The 20,308-nt window shown below is 42.8% G+C and overlaps 1 protein-coding gene across 6 annotated transcripts in view; it reads left to right on the top strand.

Moving 5' to 3' along the window:
- Nucleotides 1–14,997, top strand: part of DMD (dystrophin) — a 922,027-nt gene extending 907,030 nt beyond the window's left edge. For 3 of the 6 annotated variants that reach the window (XM_050904437.1, XM_050904459.1, XM_050904457.1), the window contains 2 exons: nt 6,331–6,362; nt 12,491–12,566. In XM_050904437.1, the coding sequence (XP_050760394.1) occupies nt 6,331–6,362; nt 12,491–12,502 (44 nt within the window). In that variant the 3' untranslated portion in view covers nt 12,503–12,566. Of the gene's footprint in view, nt 1–6,330; nt 6,363–12,490 lie in introns of all 6 variants that reach the window. The other 3 variants (XM_050904429.1, XM_050904456.1, XM_050904446.1) reach the window with 1 other exon arrangement.
- The last annotated feature ends 5,311 nt before the right edge of the window (nt 14,998–20,308 follow it).

Here is a 20,308-nt window from a genome sequence, read left to right as displayed (position 1 = left end):
TGACTAGCAGCCGTAAAGGACAAAAATACTCTCTAGCTGCGTGGAGGGCTGTGAGCGAGGAAGAGGCACAGTCTTTGTTTGACATGTGTCGTCTTCTGCCCTCCTCAGCCAAGCCGTGAGAGGAGCTTCTGGTGCAGCAGCCAGGAGCAGGCACAGGCCGTCAGGCAGAGTCAGTCTTCCCACAGGAGTTTTCTTCTGCGCCTGACCAAGGCACTGTTGGGCTGAGGCAGAATCTGCCTCTTCCCCTCTCTTTGGCTACACAAAAAGATTAGCCCAGCTGGGAGAAAAAGTCATTCACTTTTTGGAGAATTGTACCAGGTTTTGGCTAAAGAGATTAGGACCTTGATTAGGTTTCTCTGTTCTTCATGTATCTCTTGATGCATTTGCACGAATGCCAGGTTTGTATAATTGCTTTTGTTTAAGGAATAGGAATGGTCAGGCCCTCTGTGAGAAATAGTTTGTCCTACAACCAGTGCAAATGGATTTCCATTCACTGGTTGATAGAGAAGGCTACTGACATCGTCAATTCTGCTGAGATCTCATGCGAACTTCAGTTATTGGAGTTTTCTTATACTCCCATTGTAACAATTAAATGATATTCAATTGATACCCACATAAACAAAGCTTACATCCACAGCTAATTTGCCACAGCCTCATGTAGACATGCTGTGCCGCAGCCTCATGCTGTGGTCAGTCAGATTCCACGGGCGTCAGGGATACGATTTAGGATTTACAAGACTGCAGGAAGGAGAAAAGGAAGCAGAGTTGACTGGTCTCAACAAACCACTGAATCAGGGGCCTTTTTGCTGTTGAGAGGTGCAAATCTGTGCCTCAGGTTTCCAATCTATAATAACAGATCGAAGTGTAATTGCAAAAGAGTGAAAGCAGTTTGGCAAAGCAGCCTGAGAGGAGGGCATAGTGTAAGGGTTCAGATGTGGTGCAAGTAATATTTTATTTCTGTGCATTACAGGGTGCACTGAATCTCAAGCTATTTGTAGGTATTCAGGAAACAGAACAATAAGCCCAAACAAGCGATGAGCACAGATCTATAAAGAATACATTTTCTTATATTAATTCGTATTAAGTAGAATTAAAAAATTGTCAGATGCAAGAAACTCAGTCATCCCAGTCTGACATTCAGAAGTGTGTTGTGATACAAGAGCTTATGAAATGTTATTTGAAAGGTGAATTCAAACTACTTGGGTAAAGTGGCACCAAATATGATGCATACTATCTTTAGGAATTACAACTAGAAGGAAGATGGATTAAATGCCCAAGATTAACTAGTACTAGAAGTAGCTTTGTTTATTTCTATACTAATGCTGTAGAAGAAGTCTGCTATGATATTCACAGACCATGCAATTCCAGAAGAGCTGCAGAGGATACAGGGCACTCATCAAAACCTACCTAGATTGAAAGTGAGAGTAACAAAATGAAATCCAGGAAGGGACAAACATCTGTACGAATAACCTGAAATTTATACATGGAATCAATTGAGGAAATCTGGGGATGTATTAAAAGGCCTGGGAAGTTACTGGCAGGACATTAAATGTGGATTTCCTTTGTGGCCTGTAAAAATAAGCATGTTCAGTTTCAAGCTAAATGTCCAGCTCCAGCATGTCACAGCATAGGGAGCGATACGTCTTTTGAATCAGGGACATAATTCTGGGTATCCTGTTGCCATTAGGATAACAACAACTTGGAGGAGCATAGAACAATATGACAAGATTGAACTGGACTCTGAAGGCTTTGGTTCATGAGAAAAGTTCAGAGCTTAATAAGCAGTGAAGAGAGAAAAGGACTGAATTTCTGTGGTTGAGTGCACAGATGTATAGTTGAACATCACAAGATAAAAATTAAGACCAAAATATTTAGTCTAAATGTTATTGAAAGCGTCTGAAGAGTAAGATTTGCTCAGGTTGGGAAATAGTTTTCTAAAGCAAGTAGTAGCTCTTATTTTGGACTTCTGAAACAAACCAGTAAAATATAGTAGTAATTAATTGTCACTCACCTGGAGATTGATTTGTTTTGATTATGATATTTTCCAAGCTTTTGCTGCATAGAGTTGTTTTTAAAAGGGCATCAAGACTTCATAGCATCATTTTGAATGTATTTTAGAGAAGCATGTGTTAAACAAATTGTGTCATAGACCTTCATAAGATCTCAGGTGCAATAACTTGTGTTACTGTATACCTTTTATAGGTTTTTTTGTTTCTTCAGTTTAACCTTTTGGCAGTTCTTGACATTTCCTAAGGAGCAGAGGACCTCCATGCTCCTTGCACAGCTGGCTGTTGGTGCTGAAAGCTGTTTCATTTCTGGAGAGGGAAATTCTGCTGAATACCTGATGATTGCTGTCCTTAAGGAATTTTTCTTTCCTTTTAATCTACAAGGTTTCCTATCCATTCCTCTTTTACTTTGCTGCTCCCAGCAAATTCATAACTGCTGCAACTGCTTCAAACAGCTGCTGTGCTAACTCAAAACAGATGTCAAAGCCAGAGGTCTGACATTTAGTGGAAATCTACCATTAAATACCTCCTCAGTGGTTTATTTGACCCTGCTTGATAATGGGCCACAGAGGAAAACATTTTCACGCTGTATTTGTGCCCAAGCTACTAAATCTCCAGGGAATTGGTTCACAGTTAGAAAGTAAGATTGGCAGGCCAGTATTTTTAAAGCCAAATTCATCTCTCCTGCAGCACTGAGGACAAGCAAGTTGCACCGCTTCAGGTGGATCTCATGGTAGACCAGGCTGTGTTTTGCGGTTGTGGTTTTGTGGCAAACGCTTTCTATGAATGAAGCTCAGAGAGGAATTTAGGGGCAGAAGTTGTTGAGCTAACTGAAGTTGGTGAGAGAGCTTCCCAGGCTTTCAATGCAGAGTCCTGGCGGGTGGATAATGAGGAAGTGGGAGCCAAGAAGTGGTTAGAAATGAGACCATGGAGGCCATGACATCACATGAAAACATTTGGAGAGGGATCGGTACTCACCGTTATTATTTAACGTAGTATTGCTTAATACAGATGTTGTCTTGTGCAGTCAAATTACAAGACCCGACAGCAATAAAGAAATGGCACTAAGAATAGCACCATCTTTTACAAGTTTTATTTTATTTTTATCTCAGTCATATAAAAACGCACCGGACACATTCTCTCCTCTCACTCTTGCATCAGCCAGGCTCTGTCATGAATGGGACTAATGTCCTAAGTGGAACGAGCAACTTTCAGCACTGCAAATAATGCAATTTCTCTTACTCTGACAGCAAAATGTCTTATGATGCAGACTTTTCTTTTCACACTTTACTGAATCAGTGGAAGAGTACCCTGGAGTTGTTATACTGTAGGGTATTCTGGAAATATTCTTCCAGTTGAGCTACCCTGGCCTCTTCTGGACTGTATCCCCTTCTCTGTGCTATGGTCCTACATCCCACAACAGTGAGCCCAGATGAGTGAGATCCCTTACCACTCCCCTGTGGCACAACAGTATTGAACTGGCTGAGCTTCTCTGCAGATTTCTGCTGGGATAGTGATGGGGAGGACTAGATCTTTCATGATTTATAATGCTCAGTCCTGATGTAAACTGAGAATACGTTAATGAATTTAACAAAACTTCAAGGAACTTTTTTTTAAGAAGAAAAGCTGTTTGCAAATCCAGATCTCTCCCCTCTGCAGCCTGTCCCTCTCCTGAGTTCAGTGAGAGGGGCAGTGCAGTAGATGCTTTGTGCTCTCTTCTTTGATCTGAATCTGCATAGATGCATGAAGTTTTTATTAGTGCCTCTGCTTTCAGGTTTGATTTGATCACTCTCTGTGTACCTTTGCCTGTGATACAATGTCATGTAGATTTCCAAAAAAGAAAAAGAAAGAAAGACTCTTCTATTTTGTAAGGGCAGGAAATCTTGATTTGAGCAGAAATAATAGATAATTAGGCACCCATGGATTGTGTATCAGTATTTTGATGCCTTTAGAATACAAATTTTCAGAACTGCGGCAATACAGTCTTCTTCCTCTGCAATTTATGCCAAACCATACTCCTTGCCTTAAAACTTGGAGACATGCATTCATTCATATGCAAAGAAGAAAATAAAGTAAAATCCACTAAACCCTTTTTAATCTTCCTCCAAAAGAAATTAGCTGTTCCTGTAGTAGTGCTACTCTGTTGCATTTAACAAATTCTAGGGCTGATTACTCACCACAGACTTTCCTTACCAGCTGTTTTGTGTGGTGCAGAGCTAGCCCAGCTACCTTTAAATACATTCATTTTCAAGCAGAATCCAGTCTGTCTCATGTAGATATTTAAATATGTAGCTGCAATTTTAGGTGCTTGTGCAGACAGGTAGGCGTTTAAGACCTCCAAAAGGATCCAGTATTTTGCATGTAGGCAGTTCCTTCTCTCCTCTTGACCCAAGCTAAACTGTCTTCTGCTGGATCTCATTCATGCCCCAGGACTGTTGCACACCCAGCTGTACCATGCTGCAGCTTCTGGAGGCCTTAGGTAGACCACCTACTCACCTAAACCTTGGGGCTCTTCCTCAGAAGAAGACCAAGGGATGCAGTGGATTTTGTATCTTCATTTTCAAGATTTTCTGTTACATGATTTATATTGGTGAGAGGTTCTCATTTTCCCTCCTGGAAGGCGTTTTTTAGGGAATTCCTGGCTCCTGATAAAAGGGCCAGAGGAAGTCGCAGGTTGTGTAGGCGCTCATGTAAGTCCTACAGAGTTAGGCAGGCCTGCAAGGTGAAGTCCTTAGGACCGAAGTGACACCTCTCCTGGCCATCAAGCTTGCTCTGGTACCTCTGTACACCACCAGCACATGTGGTATAGACATAACCTGAGTCAAGGCTCCCCTTAGGAGCAGAATAAAAACCCACATGCAGAGCATGACTTCAAACCTATTATTGTCATTTCTAATAGTAAGTACGCTATTTGGGAGAAGGAGAGGGGAAGGAAGGGAGTAAAACTTCCTCTGTTGTGTAAATCGTAACCTTTGCTGTCCAGGCCCTTCAGAGGTTGCCCCAGCCGTTTCCGTTGCCTGGAGTTTGTCGTTGAGCGGTGGCTCTCACATGTGGTGGTCAGTGATGCCATTCACTTCCTCCGCCCTCTCCTCCTCTCCTTTACTACCTCTGCTCAGCTTTGCTCTGTTGCTGACCCTTGTTCTGCTCCTTGTGAAATACCTGCAAATCTATTTATTGTCTTCCTTCCCTTCTCCTGCAGGCTGCCATATCTAGAAAAAAAATCGACAGCAATTAGGTTACTGTTATGCTGACCGGTGTGTTCTCCCGTATATATCTGTCTCTCTCCCCATTGTCCCATCCGTCATTTACAGTTACATCATTTACAACAGCTCTGGGGCAAAGATCATCCTCTTTCTTGAACAGCATCTACCGCAGTGACTCTTGCCTAAGGCTGCAAGTGTGGCAGTACCAGTGCTGGCAGTAATGTGGCAGTGACAGTGGGACGCTGCTTCTGGAGACAGCGAGTGTCTTATCGTCACCGGCTGTGCGATGGGAAGGGGAACGAGGGGCTGTTTCTGCTGTTGGTTGACACCTGGCTTTCTTTTTTTAAAAACAAATATGCTATGATAAGTGTTTGAGAAGAGTCAGTATGACCAAAGTATGGCTTCCGTGAAGGCTCGTCAGGAACATCTTTTCAGCTAAACCCATTAATGACTCCTCCGTTTTGGCAGTACAACTTGAAAGTAATGAGATACTTTCCCTTTTTTCCCCTTTAATTTTTTTTCTCCCTTTCTCACTCTGCCCCCTCTAGTTTTACCATGCTTGCAGATCAGCTTGTCGAAAACATCTTTCGGAATATATTTCCGGCATACAGCTCTAGGTGTAAAATATGTGTGTGTGTGTGTACACATACATGTATATATGAATGTATACCTGTATATATCTACGTAGGCCATAATAAAATGTAAAGTGTTGGGATGAGTTAATTTGACGTTGGCGAAACATGATTTTACCACTAATACTGATTAGTAGAAGTACTCAAATTGAGGAAATTTGGATGCTCAGAAAGTGAATTCAGCTCTTCTCTGCCAGCCTTATCCTCAACTGAAAGGCCTGTAAGTTGATTTTAGTAGTTTTCTCAAGTGTTTTTGCTAGGTTAAAACCAAGCCACAGATTACAGAACTGTCTTGAATAAATCAGCTCAGAATCATCAGTGGATTTCAGTGCACTTTTAGTCTTTGTTTAAAGCAGAAATGCGGTTATTGTGTATGAAATTCCTAAATGGAAATTGAATTGTTTCTTACAGTATGAAATATATATTCACGTGTGGTTTTCTTCCTTTTATTTCTGATATTTCTTCCACTTCCTCTCTCTGTTCCTAAAGGAAGAAATGCCCCTGGAAAGCCAGTGAGAGAGGTTAGTGAGATGCAGGCTCACTGCCATGGCTTCTGTTTGTCACAGCTTGCTTTCTGTGCCCAGCATGCGTGTGACGGCAGCACGGGTTTGCTTGGGTTTGGTGAAGGGCGGGGGTGGTTTTATTTTGCTTTGGGTTTTGTTTGATTTTGCTGAGTGCATTCCTCACGTGTGCTCTAACAGTAGCGTACCTCTCAACTTTCACTGGAGACAATGTTAGCTCAGGGATCTGCATTTTCTTACATCCTGCCAGAGGTGGAAATTCAGGAATGCGGAGGAGAAAATAATACATTGAATTTAAGCCTCTGTATGATAAATGTGGTCAGCAAATATGCTGCATTTATTGACTTACATTCTGTTGCTCTTGTATGTGAGCACAACAGGGAGACTCATGTCTTTTGCTGTTCTGCTTACATACTCACAATTCTGTTTACATATATGTGGCAATATACCAACCATCATCTCCAGTTATTAAATAGTTGTTTTGGTTTTTTTTCTTTAGAACAGTGAGAGTTGAGAGGTATAAGAGATTCAGGTGTTTTAATTTCCTGATATGCTGTTGCAGAATGAAGAATGGTACTAACATTCACCAGCTCCACAATGTTGTATTCAGCAATGCAAATGGGCGATGGTTTTCACTGTGCACTTTGGACGTGGTTGGTTTGATGCAAAATAGATTTTGGCATTTGTACGTCGCTGCCTGTTAATGGAGGAAAACGTTTTGCACTGTGTTGTCATAGCACCTTTGAAAGTATTTCCAGAGAGCCTTGATTTTTCCTCTGTGAAGCTGCTCTTCACTCGGCAACCAGATACAATGTTTGAAAGATGAATTCCTAGCGAAAATTATTATTAAAGATAAAATATTCAGAGACTGCCTGAGCGCAATTGCAAGTAGGCGTGAAATGACCTTTCCCACACAGAAGATGTTCGGTGTGGATGAGGCAGAAATTGAAGGGTAACCCGGTTTGCAAACTTCTGTTGGTGCAGAGAGGGGAGCTCATGGGAACACACTGCGCTGGGGTTTTTAGCAGAGCTGTTGTGGACCCCCAGTCACTGACAGGCTACCCTGGGTAAGCCAGGATTTGTTCTAATGCGGTGCCTTGAAATACAGTGGTTCTCTGCATTGGCTGTAGGAGCTGGCACAGGTCCAGCTGCTTCGAGGTGTAAGATCCTCAGTGCAGGTTGTCTGTCCTCAAATAGCAGGTCCTCTCATATGGATCAAAAAAGGATGCTTGGGATGTCATCAACAGATTGCACCAGTCCAGAAATTTTATGGAAATTATTTCATATTAAGCCCCTAAAAAAGCTGACTTCAATGAATCACTCACCGATCTCCAGTTGTATTTGTGCTCACTGACGGTTCCAGAGGGGGCTTGGTAACGTGCAGAGCTGAATATAAAACGCAATTCTCTGCCTGCTTATGAAGTGTATGAGCTAAGGTATAGAACAGCTTTTGCTTTATGTGTGAATCCATTTGCGCAAAGGCAGATCATGCAGTTTTAAACCCACCCGGCCAGGTTTTGATCCCATTACTCACATTAAGTATTGTCTTTGTGTGTAATCCCATGGATTTCGTGGCATTACTCAATATGAATAAGGGTATCAAAATCCAAGCCGCCAACAGGAAGGATTTTTCTTTTGTCGGGGAAGGGTTAGAAATCTGTGCTGCTGCAAAAGGCACTGCATTGTGTTGGGGTTTCTTAATTTACTTTCTATCCACTCTTTCGAGACTGAATGCTCCACGTTTATTTCTCTGACAAGCTGTAGTATAAGATTGGTATTCAGTTACTGCGCCCTCACCCAAGGGCCTTAATTCCAGTAGAGCCTATAAAGCAAATTCAGCAGATGTGAAACGCATCATTCTATATGTGACCAGAAGTGATGTAGTTAGTGTCTGCAGAAATAGGTGTTCTGCTTTCAAAGGAAATGCACCTGTGTTAATATTCCCTGCATTTTATAAGTCTATAAGTCTGTCCATGTCCATTTTGAGCTTTATTGCCACATTTCAAAGTGTGTGCTAGTTTTTTTCTTAAATGGTAGAATCTTTCAACCTTTCAGTGCCTCAAGCATGGAGAAAACTTTTTCAGCCTTAATATTAAAAAAAAAAAAAGAAAGAATGGAATGAATGCCTTCTTTGGTGGCATTACTTTAAAAATATGAATCATAATGAGTGGAAAGCTATAATTAATTTTTTATAAGTGCTTTTGGGACAGTATTTTTCTCACTTGCTTCTTAATTAAAAATGTCAATGTCCTATGTTTCAGTCTTAGAGAGGGCAAGTAAGCAAGCAGTCAGCAGAAGAAGCAGAGCTATATAGAAACAGTGAATTTGCGCTCTTATTTAGGTAACAGGCATTACAGAAGAGGGTGCATTCATTGCACATACAGTACCAGGAAATTACTACGTATATTGTTCTCAACTATTGGCCGTCTTGATTGACCTAGCTCTTACTCCCATGTGCAAGAGAGGCAACAAACCTGCTGGCAGTGCAATGACACCCAGCTGAGGGTTCGCCAGTTGAGTGGCTGGAGCACAGCTATATTATATTGCCCGCTCTTCTGGCCCGTCCTCCCATCCCGTGACTGTCCCGGAGGCTGCGGTCCCCAAGCTGTTGCACTTTACAGTCCAGCTATTAACATAAACTGCAATCAGCAGTGGTTTATGGTCATGCTCTGAGCTGTAAACTCAGATGGCTCAGGAGGAGACACACATTTGTTCAGTTTTTCTGCAGGGGAAATTAAGACCTGTGCTAGAGAGGTAGCGTGGATGGGCGGGGGGGGGAAGTGAGTCGTATCTCCTTAATCACCCAGCATGCCTCTGGCTCTTGTGGAGGGAGATCAGATTTGAAGCATGGCTATTTCAAAAATATGGCAGCAATTAACAGAGAAAAGCAAAAAAGACTAGCAGACATTCCTGTAATTTTTATGTATTAAAAGAATACCTGGGGATCCCTGGATGGATAAGGTCTTCTTGGCCCGTGTTTTAGTTGCCTGAACAATTTAGCAGTTTGAACCTACTGTGGCATACTTCCAAAAGACTTTTTTTCTAAATTTTTGATTGAAGTTATTCTTTCTAGACCTAGCCTCTTTCTATAAAACCAGCTTGCCTTTGTTATCTTTACAGCTCTGTATCTGACAGAACAAAATAGTATTAATGAATAGTGATTTTTTCTGAAGATGGGGTTTAGCAGTTTGGGTTGCTCTAAGTCTGTGGAAGGGTGATCACTCTTCCCGAGCTGGGAATGAGTGGTGTTGGAGTCGCTGAAGTGCCCTGCAGTCCCATCGTTGTTTCTACAAACGACAGATTGCAATGAATCTGAACGAGGGACCATGATCCCACAGGCAGCAGTGCCTCTCACGGCTGGCTAGCCAGTTACGATTCTCACCACTGCCCTGTCTCGTGTCTGTAGGTTGCTGCAGGTGAGGAAGAAGAAGAGTATTTAAAGCGTAGAGATTTCTTGAAAGTAGTTTGCAGGGTCAAGATGTTTGTGAGGATGCTGCAGGTCACTCCGGTTATACCAGGGTTATTCCGATAAAGCCTGATAGCACCTGCTACAAATGTATGTGAGCCACGTCCGAGTTTCAGGTAGGTAGAGCAAACCAGTGGCAGTTACCTTTCTGTTTAGGTAAGCATCTCCCATCTAAAATATGTTCTTGCTTTCATATGGCTTTGTCAGATTTTCACTTTCCATGGTGTAATTTGCTGGATTGATCTCAGCCTGCATGGTGCCAGTAAGAGAGATTACCCCTTATATCTAAAATAAATGTGGTAGCATATTTTTACTTTAAAGTAAACTATGTTTTGACCAAAACTTGGCAGGAATTTTTCGTACGCTGTTACTTGATGTGCTGATGAGCAAATTACAAGTTTTTGCTTAGGGTGAATAGGATGGCTATACACTAATGATTTATGGATGAAATTGCTGTTTGATGCATCTGTTTCTCTGTGCATTAGTGCAATTAGCAATATGTCACCAGATTAGAACCAAGTATTTCTTTGTATCGCTGTCTGGCAAACTGTGCCACGCACAGCACAGCTCACTACCGAATGGGCAGCTTGTTGAGTAGTTGTCATTTAGATATGGCCTGGTTTTGTGTGATGAATGCTACATTTAAAAAAAAAAAACCACTTTTAAAAAACAGGATTTGAATGTAAAAGGTGGTAGTAGTTCTCCAGAAGAAACTAACTTCTCTGGATATTTCTTAGGTCACTTTTTCCTATTCCATACATGCTAATGAATAGTAACTAACGTCACTCCAAGCTCCTATGTACTGTAGAAATGTCAACAGTGCATGATTACCATAATATTTGAACATTTGGGAGAGGATGGTGACTTTGATTTGCCCCACAGGGAAGCTTCATTTCTGTCGTTAGAGAAGACAGTTGTGTCAGGAGAGACACCCACCATGTAGGTGGGCAATGGTAACAGTCAGGCTCCGGCACATTACAGGTAGGGACTGCATGAAAGGTGTATCCTGAATACCCTGGTCCTGTCCTTTCTTCATTTGGGTGCTCCTTCCTCAAGGACCATGGCAAGGACTCGGCATCCAGGCTAACGCAAAGCATTCCTGGGAAGCAGGGTTGTGGGCAGATGGTGTTGCACCTCCCATGTTTTTCCAGACAGATATTCTATCGCAAGTACTCTCAGGGAGTAAATCAGACCCTTCACGCCATAGCAGCATACAGTTTTATTGACTAATACTTCCCCTGTTACATACTTTCAGTTGCTGGCACTCTGCAGCGTGGGGACTTCTTGAGTTGGAGGTCAGATGCACTTCTTTGCATCTAAATAAATCTTTCTTCAGTGATTATTTTCTAACTCCTTTTTTAACTCATTTATGTGTTTGGCCTCAACATCAGCCTGTGGCGATGAGTTCAGTAATACAATTATGTGCTGTGTGGAGCATAATTTCCTTCTGCTTGTTTTAAGACCTTCTGTCTGCTCGTTCCTCCTTGTCCTTGCAAGAAATCTTGAACACTCGGTCCTTGGTTTGGATGCTCATCTTGTAGGGTGCCTAGATCTCCGTCATATTCCCTCTTCAGTCATGTTTTTTCAGGAGGGAGACTCCAGATGGGATTTAGTTGTTTAAACCATGATGTCTCTGTCGTTTGAGGTGCCAGAGCGTATTTGAGACAGTTGTAGAGGGCTGCAGATCTGACACAGGACTTGCAGGAGACCCACGCTCTTCTGAACAGCAGCTGGAGACCAGGCAGGGTATGCCAAGTGCCTAAAATGGCAACTTTTGGCAATTTAATCTCCCTACCTTCAAGTCTGTTTAGTCTCTAATTGTGTTGAAGCCATTTCTTACTGCTGATCAGCGTTGCTACCTTTCCTTTCCATTTGCAGCAGTGGTAAAATGAGTGTGAGAAGAAGTTAGAGGTTTCATCTCCAGAATTGTACTCTGCGTTTATTTATCACTTCTGTAGGAGGACCACGTGTTGTGGTTATACCGTCTTAGGACTTTACAGTGGTTATGAGTGAGGAGAAATGCGCAAGTGAACCATTGTATAGTAGTTCCTTGATAACTGTGGCATCTTTGTTTCTGCTGGAGTGCTGTCCGAAAAGCAAAGGATATTTTAAAAATGATTGAATAAATTGCAGCCGTTTAGTTTGGTCATCATTTTCACTATCCGTGCAGGTATCCTGCTGGGACCTCTTGGGTTTAATGGTTTAGTTAATTACTGCTGATCTGTTTGTTTTTGTTTTTCTCCTTGATAGAATATTGAATTGTCAAACACTTGCGGCACCGGTTGGAAACTTTTCTGTGATGTCAATGGATTTAATCGTTGCTTTTGGTGAACAGTTGTAATGATACAGTTTCATCGCTACGGGGGGTTTTTTTGGAACACAAATGTGCTGGCTTATTGTCAACATTGTTTACCGTAGCCATTCAAGCCAGTATTGCTGTTAAGTGTTCTGCAAAACTGGCAACTTTTGCTAATGACAACTTATTAGACTCATCTAGGAGACTTTTGGAAAGAGTACTCTCCAGTGTACTCCACTGGGGACGGCGGCGAGCGGTACATGGAGCGTGATGGATCTGTGCTCGGCCTTTTCTGTAAAATGTTCCGACCAATCTGCTGCCGTGTCTTCTTCGTTTAATTTCCTCTTCTTCGACTTTCTTTTTCAGGCCACAATGTAGGGAGCCTTTTCCACATGGCAGGCGACTTGGGAAGAGCGATGGAAACCTTAGTGACAGTGATGACCGACGACAAGGTGTTAGAATAGCAAGATGTGTTTTACAACTTCAGGCATCCCGCATGGTTTTTATAATATTCATACTACAAAGAGGATTAGACTGTAAGAGTTTACAAGAAAACAAATCTATATTTTTGTGAAGGGTAGTGGTACTATACTGTAGATTTCAGTAGTTTCCTAAGTCTGTTACTGTTTTGTTAACAATGGCAGGTTTTACACGTCTATGCAATTGTACAAAAATTATAAGAAAACTACATGTAAAATCTTGATAGCTAAATAACTTGCCATTTCTTTATATGGAACGCATTTCGGGTTGTTTAAAAAAAATTTATAACAGTTATAATGAAAGATTGTAAACTAAAGTGTGCTTTATAAAAATAATTGTTTATAGAAACCCTCTTAAAAAAACCACAAAAAAAAAAATACTGAGGCAGTGCATTTGTTTAGTATCATTTCAGCTCTGTAACTGCATCAGAGAGATTCATGTCCTGTGTTCTTTTCCTTGCCTGTCAAAAAGAAAAAAAGAAAAAAAGTATTTCCTGCAGCAACATCAAAACGGCCAACTTACATTTCTCATTGGTTTTGTCTGACTAGGGCTGGCTTAAAAAAAAAAATCTCCTGAACTTCCAAGGAAGGTAGTTATTTCACCTCTTTCCAATAAAATTAAGAATTACATGAATCACACAGCTAGTTTGCAATAATTAAATGAAAGAGCACATTACATGACAGAGCCTGCAAAAAATTAATGAAAAAAAAAAACCAACCAGAAAAACCCCAGAAGAAAGAAGGAAAGGAAAGAATTTAATGACCATCCTATGTGCCAGCGTTTCCTCTGCTGACTAAATCCCTGAATGCTATTAGTAAAGGAACATGGAAATTGCCTTACCGGATTAAACCTTTGGACCTTGGTGTCCGGTACCCCGCTGGCTGCGGGCTGCGGCCAGTGCTTCAGCAGGAGCTGGGTACAGCTCTCCCCCACCCACTGCTGCCACTCACGTCACCTTTGCTGCAGAGGAGAGAAGAAAGGGAGAAGTTCCCTCCTGACCCCCTGTGGAGTCAGCTCCTGACCCAAAGCACAAGTGGGTTACTCACAGAGCATCTTTGCTTGTCCAGCTCCCAGTGCTGTTAATGAGCATGAAGGTCCTCGATCCTCTGCAAAGTAAAACCAGAGCTTTCCACAATATGTCTCAGCCTGCTACAGCAGCCGGTCCCAAGGAGCTGTAACGCTGCGAGCAACCTTTGGGAAAGGCTGTAGAAGAATTACTGCTGTTCTTGCGCGCGTATGGTGATCAGGTGAAGGTAGCCACACTGCTCCATGAGATATTTATCACCAAAACAAAGGCCCTCGTCCTTTCTCCTTCCCCATTTCTCTCTGCAAGTAATCCCACACAATTAACAATAACGTGAGAAAGAGAGGAACTGATAGCGAAACAGATTAGCCAGCTTGGCTGCAGCTCGAGAGAGGTAGGTTTGGGTATGAGGTGCTGTCAGCAAAAGCTTTACCACTTCATTTTCTTAACCAGCTTTTAATTTTACCTTAGTATACGTAGAAACACACCATCTGACTTTATATTGCAAGAGTAAAAAATCTGTTACCTCTTCTTGTATGAAGTGTAATTAAACTTGGGAAAGATTTTATTTTGAATGCTAGTTAACATTGAACATGGCTAGTCATGCTATTTCTACCTCACTTTGGTTTTGTGGTGTTCCTGACAATTACATACAGATAATGTTACATCATCACCACGTGTCCATTGTGTGACCAGGTCTCATCGTTTAAATAATACCGACAATGATAATCATTTACAAAAAATAAGTACAATCCCCCTAAACCTCTGCTTTCCTAATAAAGAGCTTTTTTAACACTTTATTACAATAGGAACCCTCGGTATTTCTCATGGTCTTTTTTTATCAGAAGGTTTAAATTGAGATCTGAGAAGGAGGTGGGTTTCTTCCTTTTTTTTCCCCTTATACGTTAAACCTTCTCTTCAGAAAAAACCTGGAGGAAAAATGGATTGCACGGTTTTCATCAGGGTTTGGTTTTGTTTGTTTTACTTTCTAGATCTTAGTTTTGGAGTGAGTCTGTCAAAAAATATTTAAAAAGTTGAAAGCTTTATCGCTGCTTTTTTAAGCATAATTTGGGAATTATTTCATATTCCTTATAATGACAAAGTATTAAACTGTAAAACATAATCAGTGTAGTTGAATACATAAATACCATATGGCATGTTATTTCATTGTTACTCAGTACTGGTTTATTACTTGGATATCATAATATATTGTGTTTTAACACCAACACTGTAACATTTACTAATTATTTTTATAAACTTCTGTTTTACTGCATTTTTTCACAACATACCAAATTTCACCAAATATATGCCTTACTATTGTATTATATACTGCTTTACTGTGTATATCAATAAAGCACGCAATTATGTTATAAAAGGTGCAGTATTTTTTATCAAGGTTCAGCAGTCACCCAGTGCACCTCCTCTCCGGCAATCCTTGCCTTAGGTGCGCGCCCAGCACCCCGTACTGCCGATTGCGGAGCCCCCTTGGTTAGCGACATCTCGGTGCCTCGGCCGCCTCCCCGGCGGGCAGGGTGCTGGCGGCAGCGCTCAGGATTTGGCTGGAAGAGGAAAAAACGGCTCTCCCTGGTTTGGGTTTTTCTCCCCTGTTGAAGTTGTGAACCTCCCGTTTTTATTTATGCTCCCCAAGCTTTTTGGAGATTGCCAGCTCCACACTTTCTGCCTCATTGCAGAAGGGAGCCTCAGATCAGATTGATCTTCGCTGATCAACCCAGCACTTGATGGTCTCCTTGCCACCAGGCGTAATGCTAGCAAACACCTCTTCTCTGGGGCTTTGGGAAGTGTATGTTCCCATCAGAGAGGCTGATCACACACGTCCCATGTCATATCTAAGAAACATGCGTAGATCTTGATAACCTCACTCCGCTCAGTTTTGTCACGATGCTGTCTTTGAGCTACCTTTCAGTGGTAGAAATAATATAATGAAAAAATAAAAAGGCAAAACCAGCATATGTTTGTCTATGATTTTGATAATACAGTGAGGGAGGAGGTGGGAATTTCCTCATTTCATTCACTTGAGGAAATAAATACGCATCCCACATCTACTCCCCCAGACTTGAGTTACTCTGGATTCACTCCTACATAAGTGAATCGGTGTGTGCCTTGCTGTACTGAAGTCTCCTCTGAAGATCACACAATCCACAAAGCACAGCAGCGACCAGTGACGACTCCTATTTAATTCAATTAAGCAAGAGGGAGGATAGCTTTCTCCCTATCGCTAACGCTGGAGTGGTTGCACATGAGGAGACGCTGTTGGGTTTGAAGCCTGGCCATGAGCCAGAAGGATGGGGCTTGTGGATGGTCTTATTAAATACCTAAATGAACCGGAAGGTCACAAAAGGGGGCGTGAGCAAGGCAGAGGAGCAGTTGCATGCTGCCTCATCCCTTTGATGACTCGAAGGGGCAGGGAAGGCAAAACCGCTTCTGCATGCCCTGACTCGCCTCCATGAAGCTATGGCTGCAACAGGCAAATCCAAACCCTGGTCCTGCAGATAACACATTATGGGCTGCCTGTCGCCTCTCACAAGCTTCACACCCATCGGTGCTAAGGGTTGGCACAATGTATGTGAACAGCTGCTACCCTGAGTACTGCAGCTCTTAAAGGCAATGTATACAGCCTGCCGGCCAGCTTCACTAATTTCCCCACTCGCGCAGCCACATTATTTACAACTCCTCACATCCCATCAACAAAATCTGATATTTCTGACTGGCTCTTAAGAATGGTTTCCTTACGTATGTTTAGGCTAAATATCCTCCTTATTTTAAGGACAAGGCTATTAACTGTTCAGTGTGTTTCCTTCGCTCTCTGGGCAGAGAGGAAGATTAGTTCTCTTTAATTTTGGCTGCTATGGTTAGCATGCTGCCATTTACCCATAGACTTCACAGTGTTTCCTCTGGGGGAGGGGGCGGGGGGGGGGCGGAGAGAGAGATTTTTTCCCATCTATAGATATGGAAAAACTGAGGCCCTACTAGCCGGTTCAGGGTGGGAGGCTTCCTCAAACTTCCCTGCCGAGGCCACACGTATCCCACGCTCCCCGCTGCCTGTCGCTGACATTCACGGCTGAGGGCGGTACGTGCCAGTCGTCTGCCGCACAGCCTCTGCCCGCCACCTCTCAGCCCAGCGAGTGCTACCCAGCCCAGCCCAGGGCTTGCTGGTATGATTTAAGAGCCCAGCACCCCCCCCTGCCTGCCCCACGGGGCTGTGTGAGAGACCCAGCACCGCATGGGCAGCGACGCCTGCTCTGCTGCAGTGATGGGGCAGGAGAAATTGGGGAGGGGGACAGCTAACATGGGGGAAAAAAAAACCCCATCTTTGCAGCTAACATGGGGAAAAAGAGGGAAAGCAATGATGTGCAAGATGCAGAAAAGGTCTGCAGCTGCCAGTATGTGTAATTCACTTCACGGCTGTGCCTGCTGCAGAGCATCCCTAGCCTCGTTTGGCTGGACACCCATAGTAGACGCAACGCTACAGAGAGCTGTATGAAGTACACGTGTTTCCAAGCCTACCTACATGCAACCAGCAATAGTTGCTTGCACTTCTTTCCCGGTGGCAGCTTTGAAGCTAACTGTGATGTTACATACACTGTCACTTTTACGTCAGGGTGCCCTGCAATTACAACCAACTGCCAGCTTTGTGCGAGAGGGGGGCTGCAGTATTAACGCCACTGCATGGACGTGATTTACCCCTCCTTGCAAAGGTGCAGCAGCAGCAGCAGCAGGAGCAGGAGCAGGAGCAGGAGCAGCAACCTAGTGCTCAGCCCCGCGCCGGCGGGGTTAGCAGCACGCCCAGGCCCCCGGGGGCATTTCACCGGCTATGACCCATTTCGGCTGCCTGTGGGCATGTGTGCAGTCAGGCTGAAACCCAATAAATCTTGACTCAGGCTCCACTCAAAGATTTCACTAGGAGTTTGTTTCAGCTCAGAGCAAGCATATCAACGCATTAGAAGGTGCAAGAAAAATGGGGCTGCTGAGACCAACTAAGATGTAACACTTCCATACATGAATCCCCGTAAGCTGATAATGCTGCTTACCAGCTAAGGAAGGTGATTACACCACATATTTAGTAGCTCATAGTGCCAACAACTTGGTTAAAAAGCACTTGTGGTTAAGGGAGGGGTGAGAGTTAAGGAAATCTTGTAGCTGCAGAAGTGAACCATGGGGCTTCACAAATACACAGAGTTGCTGTTTCAGCCTATTGCCTAAACCCTTACTGCTTGCCAACCCAAGGCTTCTATTAGTCAACTTGGCAATTGTTTACCAGGTGTAAAGACTTCTTTATTATTATTATTATTATCTGAGCATTACAATGGATATACCATTTATTTAATAGTTGGCATATGCTTTTTACTAGCTGTGTCTGAGCAAGTTCTCCCTGTTTGCTGACATAAGCAATCCACTACTTATAAGATTTTCCTCTCTCTCTCACTCTCTTTCACACCCCCCTATGCACACACGCACACATAGAGGGGGAAAAAAACCCAACAATCTTTTACTGTCTTTCTTGCTGAATGGAAGAGGTTGTTTTTTCTCCACATGAACATCTCCAGGAATAACAGCATCCTCACCCCACCTTATCAGTATGTCCAAAATTGCAACAAATATTTAAAAAAAAAAAAAATTATATTCATGTATTTCTATAATAGGAAATCAGAAAATGATGTTAACTCACTCAGCATCCCTATATTTGTTTCCTTCACACATGCTCTACTTGAATCCGAAGATGATCCAAACCAACAACATGAAGTGCAGTTTTTTCAGGTATAACGTCTTTCAGACCATTAGCAACTATATTAAATAAGATGAGGGTCTTCGAGAACACATTATTTTATTAAGGCAATGACAAGCTAAAGTAAATCAGTCAATTAGACCTCCGTGAGGCTGTAGAAAGATGGTTTGGTCCCTGGCACACATGGACTTTCCACTTCTGCATGCCTGTCTGCCGTGAAGCTGCCGTCAGCATCTCCGCTCCTTCCAGCCACTACAGCTCGCTGCTCACCACTCGCAGCTCCCCTCATGCAATGGAGAACCGTGTTTCTTGCTCATCTCCAAAGTGGTGCTCTCACCTCAGCAAGACGAAAGCCCTTTCTCTTCAGACTCCGAAGCAGACGATGGACTGATGAGCAGCTGACCTGTGAGGCGGTGTGATGCAGCTGGGGAGCATGGCAGTGGCAAAGGCTCCTTGTGAGGCTAGGGACCACACCAGGTCAGGCCTTGCGTGGTCGTTCAGGGGACATGAGAGGCACAGTGAAACCCCAAAGCATTTTATGGGAACAGAAGTCAAGTGTTGTGTATATAAAGAGATTTACACACGTGTATCTTTATACACTGGCAGTGTTACAACATAACATGAGCTTAGAGCAATTTCAGAACAGGTAGTATGTCCCAAAATAAGATTAAAACTGTTCAGTATCTAAAGGCTTGCTGTTAAGTTTGCACTACTTACAGATGCCCTTATTGATGATCTATGGCAGGGCTAGTACATAATCAAAAAGTATCATCATGAGAGGATTTTTACTTCTGCAGCAGAGTAATTTTTAGTTGTGCCTCATTCACCAGACAAATGGTTTTATTCTAACACTGATGTTGGAGATATACTTCTTTTGCACAGAAGATTAATGGCAGTTGCCAGTATAATTCCCTGCTGCATCCCACAGCGAATGTTTAGATAAACGCTGCAACCAGCTGCAGGTGATAAGACATGAAACTACTGGGCTTTTCCTACCAGCCACAAATACGAGCTTAGAAATTCATGGTCCTGAGAAAATATTAGGTACGTTAGAATAAATGCTAGACAGATGAATATACACAAATATGCACACACACAGAAAGAGGCATGAAACACCCTGGTCTTCCTTGTGTGTGCATGTGCACATTCATGCATGCACATGCACGCACACATGCACGCACAAGCCCTTTGCTGTGCTGAGCCTGTTAACCATTCAGTTAAAAAAAAGAACTGGAATCAGTTGTGTCAACATAGATAAAGCTTGACAATGTGCATTAATTCAGCTTTATTCTAAATTATAACAGCCCATGTTTTGCAGCACCGGAGCAGTATTTTATTCAGCAGTTGTTGAAGTTTCTTCTGGAATTTTGATTCCTAAGGAAAGTGGCCATAAGCACATTGGCTCCATGTAATGTCTGCTTTTGTTGTTCCTCTGTAACACCTGGTAGAGCTGGCATGGCCTTCCAGCCTTGGCAGAAGGTAATAAAGACATCAAGCCTATAACTTAGCTTCTTTCATCTCCCTGCCCCCCCCCCCCTTTTTTTTAACCTCACTGGCAAGCTCAAAGCCTTCCTTCAGCAAGACCTTGCAGGCAGACAAATGCTGCTAAGCCTTTCAGTGACTTATTCTGCATGTATTTTATTCTACCCGATTTTTGCTGGCTTCCTCTTCTACATTAAGCAAACTTATAAAACAAAACAATACATGAAGGGAAAAGACCACTTGCATCTTTAAGTCTTAAAATTGCAGGTACCCACATCAAGCCCAAGAGTTCCCTATTTTCTCACTGCCAAGCCGCAATACTGTTAACACCCGCATGCTTTTATCAGACACTGTGAGCGCTGTGTGTTGGGGTCCCTACCCTCCCCGTTTTTGAGGATATAAGGATTCCTTAAAAGTTCCCTAATACTTAGGATGCTCTTCCTCTCCCGACAAA

This window comes from Gymnogyps californianus, chromosome 1 (genome assembly GCF_018139145.2).
Source record: "Gymnogyps californianus isolate 813 chromosome 1, ASM1813914v2, whole genome shotgun sequence".
Lineage (NCBI taxonomy): Eukaryota > Metazoa > Chordata > Aves > Accipitriformes > Cathartidae > Gymnogyps > Gymnogyps californianus.
The sequence above is the reverse complement of the archived record's forward strand: the minus strand, read 5'-3'. Positions and strand labels throughout refer to the sequence as shown.